The sequence below is a fragment of the Cibotium barometz genome, chromosome 57 (genome assembly GCF_041138505.1).
Source record: "Cibotium barometz isolate CiBa-2024 chromosome 57, ASM4113850v1, whole genome shotgun sequence".
Classification (NCBI taxonomy): domain Eukaryota; kingdom Viridiplantae; phylum Streptophyta; class Polypodiopsida; order Cyatheales; family Cibotiaceae; genus Cibotium; species Cibotium barometz.
In genome coordinates, this window is record NC_141102.1 from 23432370 (window position 1) to 23437719 (window position 5350).

The following is a 5350-nucleotide window of genomic DNA, read 5'->3' on the forward strand; positions in this document are numbered from 1 at the left end:
TAGAAAGACATGCATGTTTTACTTACTAGTCGGATGGTGCATCATGCACTTCATAATCACCAGAGGATGTGTCACTTTCTCCAAGGTCTGCCACCTTTTTTGTGCCATAGATCTCCTCTATATATGGTGAAAGGTAATCCTTGCATATCTCCTCATCATTATCAATGACCAAGCAACCACGGCCGGTGTGCATAGATGCCTTTAATATAGGCCCTGTCCCAGCCCCCAACTCCAATATTGTACCTGTTCGTGGGCAAAGAGCCTCAGTAAACATAAGCATATGAGAGGGACTCCTCTCTAGAATCCCTCGCCAACTACCACTTTTTCCACCACGTCGTGCTCTATTGCTTGAAGGTAAGTAATGACCAATAATCTCACAAGAGAGGTCCTGCTGCAAAATATTTCCCACCTACAAATTGAAATACACATAGTATCAAGTGATCACATTCAAAAGTAACCTCCAATCATTTAAATTCAATGCACTCCTAATAAGTACTGAAAGTGTCATCCAACCTTTAATGCACTCTCACTATTGAAAGGAGGATCCTTTCCCCTCTTGTGGAATGCCAAAGCATAAAATACATTCACCTATACAGGCAACAAAGAAAAAACAACACAATATTAGATGACAAATAGCAAGAATTAACATTCAAGTGAATAGACTTAAACCTTTTGCATATGTCCATGCTTTTGTAGCAGAGATAATGACTCAGAGCTCTCCATAATCCATCTGAAACCTAGCTCCAAGCCTGTACGCTTTGCAAAGCGCTCCACAGAAACAAGAGAAGAACTCAAGCAAAACACTAAGACCCATCCCATATCATCCATAACACATGATGCCGCCAATAGAGAGAACTTCATGTGGTCATCTGTAAGGACATTCCATTGTGGAATACCTTGAAACCCATGAATAGGCAAACCTGCATATTAATCATGTATATCAGCAAGTTCCTTTTACACAAACACCATCACAAAAAAGGAGTATACATCAAAAAAGTTTTACCAGTAGGAAGATCAATGAAAGTAAGGTCAACACTCCAACTACTTGGCTTGGAATTTCTCATCTTTGGACCTCCACCCAAACGCACATAAAACTCCCTCATAAAAGCAAACCCCTCATTGAAGTTTCCGGATGCAAACTCTTTTCCAAGCACTATGTAATCGTAAATCCAAACCTTCGAATGATTTTTGACTCCATGCTTCTCCACGAACAAAAAGCTAGAAAGTGGAGCATACACCATAGCTCCCTTGGTACTTGTCTTGTGTGCTATAGGACTCTCCAAATTACGCGTGTCTATAGATAGTATGTCCAACAAAAAAATAAATTAATAAAATCCAGAAAACTATTAAAAACAAATATTTAAATACAGTCCAGAAGAACCCAATGTTACCTTTTATTACATCTCCCTTTTTTTGAGAGGGACGCCCCTTGTTTTTTCCCAAAGCATGCATCTCTAGCTCTTCTCTCTCTTTGATAGATTTCAACTCTGCCTCCATTTTCTTCCTTTGCTCCTCTGACATCTCACCTGATGACCCAGAATCAGATTTGCATTCTCCTTTTAAATGTTGAAGGTATCTCTCCTTCTCCTCCTCTAGGCACTCTCCTTTCTTCATGTCAATCCACCAAGGGCAATGCTTTCTCTCCCAATCCGTCAAGATAAAGACTCCATTAGGATCTTTACCTTCACGAAAGATGGAAGAGGTATACATACTATAGGTTGGAGGAGAAATCACAACCCAAGCCTTGCATATGTCAGGCAAACCATTGATTGTTTTCTTGGCTATTAGATGCATTAAAAACCTACAAAAGAGATATAATAAATCAACTAAAAAATAAACACGGTTCATAAGATTTCAAGAAACAATGAAAAAAGAGAATTACCTATAAACCAACCGTCTTGAGGAGTTTTTTAGATCCACATGCTTGGCCGACGGAGTTGCCACACTCATCTCTTTCTGGAGTTCATAAAACAGCACTCCTCTATAACGGTTTACAATATCTGCAAAGTAAGTCTCTATGTGCACATCGACAGGTAGCTCCACCTTATTCACCCCCTGAGTAGAATCTACCACTTGGTGTAGAAGCCGTGTGGCATCCTCCAATACCTGATCCATCCAAACCTCCTTTGCAAGCCAAGGAATGTAGTGGTGATCTCCAAGTGGCATACCATAGCTCTGCCGAAAGTTCTCATCTGCACCTAACATCTTTAACATTTTCAGCTTGAGATTTTGGGAACAAGCAGCACTAGAAATGGCATAAAGTTTCTCAATTGAGATCTTAAACTTCTCATCCTCAAAGGGCAGCTTCCATAATACATTGAACCACTCCTCTGAATTAGATGGATTTACCACCGAAAGATTCTGTGCCACCAACAGAAAAGAATTAGAAGAAGAAATGATTGTGATGCCAAAGAACCAAAAGCAGAAGATACAAACCCGTGTCATCCTTCTATTATAGGATTTGACGACACTCCTCCTAGCTAGTGTCTCAGCCTTAATACGCTCATCCTTTGCCAAGCTTGAGGGAATCTTCTTAATTGCCAATTCTAAATCTGATTTCCATTTATTCTTCAAAAAATAACAGCCATTAAAAAAACACTTAATGACAAAGATAGCAAAGTAACATTCTTAACCACCTTTATTAAGTACTTACCCCATATACAATGGGTCCAAGAATAGCTTGAGTGAGAGGATACCAAACTCGCCTTCCAGATTGTGCCTCCCTAGACCTGGCCTTCTCCATTGACCTCTTATCTTCTTCCGTGAAGGAGTCAGTGAAATTAGATGCATCAAGAGAGCAAACCGTGCTTGTATGGAATAAGTAATCTTTGAGGTTTGTCTTTACAATAGCCTCTTCATTCATTCTTCATGAAATAAATAGAAACAACCATAAGAACTAATCAAAACAACCATAAATACAATGTTGAATATACAAAATGTTGAATACTCACATGTTTATTCTTTGAAGTGCAGCGATAAGCCTCATCTCATCTTGTTGATTAGGCACAATGAATTGCGCCATAACTCGAACATGTCTCTTCTTATCATTACGATACATCTCCTTGATGCTCTCAAGCCAAGAAGCGGTCCTGTGATTTCCCTCCCAAACATAAAACATCTTTCCACTTAACATAGACCACTCATCTTTAGATGCAATCTCCTCCTCAAACTCTGCATTGACAAGCTGCCAGTTTTTGTCCCATGTCTTCATGATATCTTCATCCACATCCTTTGTGCTGCCATCTGGTAGATTTATGGAGAGAACAAACATACCTTTCATCATCAAATATCCTTCCTCTTCAAAAACCTTCTTTAACAATGAGAGATCTTTTCGAAGCTCTCGCACCCTCTCGTTGACCAAGCATCTACACAGAGGGATCAATGGAGGCATGGAACCCTGATTAAGTGCCAAGCTGTCTATGAACTCAGACCCATGTGGCTTGATGATGGATTGTGGAATAAGATCATCCACATCTTTCTCATCCTTGTCACTAGAAGCATCAACCTGTTGTTGAATCGGTATGAAAGGCTCAGTTAGAACTTTGTCTCCAGCTTCTTTGCTAACTTCCTTTTGAATGTGACTCCCTTGACCACTCTCTGCCATTTCAATGGTCTTTTCACTGCCATCACTAGGTGGAGATTTTCGCTTTCTTCCCACATTCTTGGCCGTTGATGTCTTCCTTTTTCCAAGAGCAGGTGACTACAAAAGACATTAAGAGCAAGTGATTATACAAGACATTGTTCTTTGCAACACTATTTCGCCAGCGAAATACATAAGGATGGAAAAACACTTGACATTACATGCATTCAGAGTTGCATAAGACAAATTCACAAATTTCAAGGCATTCATGCACCTCAATTAACCAAAACGAGGAAATTTCAAGGCATAAGAAAAATTTCATAACACATACATGTGAAATCGAAAAAGTCTTCATCACAAATACCTTTCCACATTGCATTGAGTGGAGGATGGATGTGTACACCAAGTTGGGAAGGTTTCCACATTGTAGATAGGTATGCTCACAAGAACACACACATACACTATTTCGCTGGCGAAATAGTGTATGTGTGTGTTTTAGTTACCACAAAAACACACACAAACACTATTTCGCTGGCGAAATAGTGTGTGTGTGTGTTTTTGATAATCTGCAATGAGTGTGTGTGTGTGTTTTTGATAATCTTCTGAGCTTGGCCATCACGACATAATCCTACAACTATGAAAAGGCGAAATAGTCTGTATGAGTTTTGGCTACCACAAAAACACACACAAACACTATTTCGCTGGCGAAATAGTGTGGGTGTGTCTTTTTGATTGTCTATCATATCATCATCATCATCAAGAGAGCAACAACATCATCATAGTGATGGATACATGTGCAAATACATCATCTCCTTATCATAGTGATGGATACAAGTGCAAATATGTATCCTTATCAATACAAAATGAGATCTTGTGTGTGTGGTGGCATCCTCATCCATCTAGAATATCTATCATAGGAGAGACTATGATTATCAAGAGGATCGCCATGCCCGCTATGAGAGGTGGAGTACTTATGAACATCGAGTGCTGGGAAATCTGGTCTAAGGTTTAGGCCGCACCTCTATTGCCATGCGAGCGCACAAACACACTCACACACACTATTTCGCTGGCGAAATAGTGTGGGTGTGAGTATTTTATCCGTCCTTTTTAAGGGCAGCTCCTGTTTGTGAGCCTCAACTGAGGATAGTGTGAACATGCACCATTTAGGCAGAGGGCATGAGTGTAGTAGTATAAGTGAGATGTATGCTCGATTAATAGGCAGGATTGCAGAGGAATTCCCTCCTCCAAGTCACTCACTAAAAGGTCAAGCTCCCATGTAGGTGGAGGGAGTGTGCAGTTTTGCAACAAGCTTGCAGAGGAATTTTAAATTTTTTCTTTTCAAAAATCAATCCTCAAACAAGCTGTACTTTTTTCCACTTAATTCACCAACATGGGCTTGTATTCACTGCATATTTTTGCATCGAAGCTTTTCATATCTTTGAAAATCGGTTTAGGCCGCACAAACACACTCACAAACACACTCACACACACTATTTCGCTGGCGAAATAGTGTGGGTGTGAGTAATTTACTGCTGGCCATGGCGGCGGAGGGCCTGGCCGTTGATGTTATCCCAGCGTTAGTACGGTTTATTGATCTCTTTGTTGCTGCTTGCTTTGTAGACACGGTCCTTGCGCTCACTTTACTGCATGGGTTTTTTTGCCTCTCTCAGGACGCCTCTAGCGCGGTTGCTGATTACTTGTAGCGATCTGCAATCTGCAACTCGATTTTGAAACATAAACTCTCCGTTTCGGATATATCTTCTGGTTGTT

General features: G+C 40.3%; 1 protein-coding gene across 1 annotated transcript in view; it reads right to left on the reverse strand.

Moving 5' to 3' along the window:
• Positions 1–3391, reverse strand: part of LOC147606577 (uncharacterized) — a 3963-nt gene extending 572 nt beyond the window's left edge. Inside the window, exons 1-10 of the mRNA XM_086792102.1 lie at positions 2952–3391; positions 2889–2896; positions 2654–2754; positions 2437–2568; positions 2049–2361; positions 1392–1649; positions 1004–1294; positions 670–920; positions 514–588; positions 27–409 (exon numbers count right to left, since the gene is read on the reverse strand). Coding sequence (XP_086648228.1) covers positions 27–409; positions 514–588; positions 670–920; positions 1004–1294; positions 1392–1649; positions 2049–2361; positions 2437–2568; positions 2654–2754; positions 2889–2896; positions 2952–3391 — 2252 coding nt within the window. The remainder of the gene's footprint in view (positions 1–26; positions 410–513; positions 589–669; positions 921–1003; positions 1295–1391; positions 1650–2048; positions 2362–2436; positions 2569–2653; positions 2755–2888; positions 2897–2951) is intronic.
• Positions 3392–5350: the final 1959 nt, after the last annotated feature.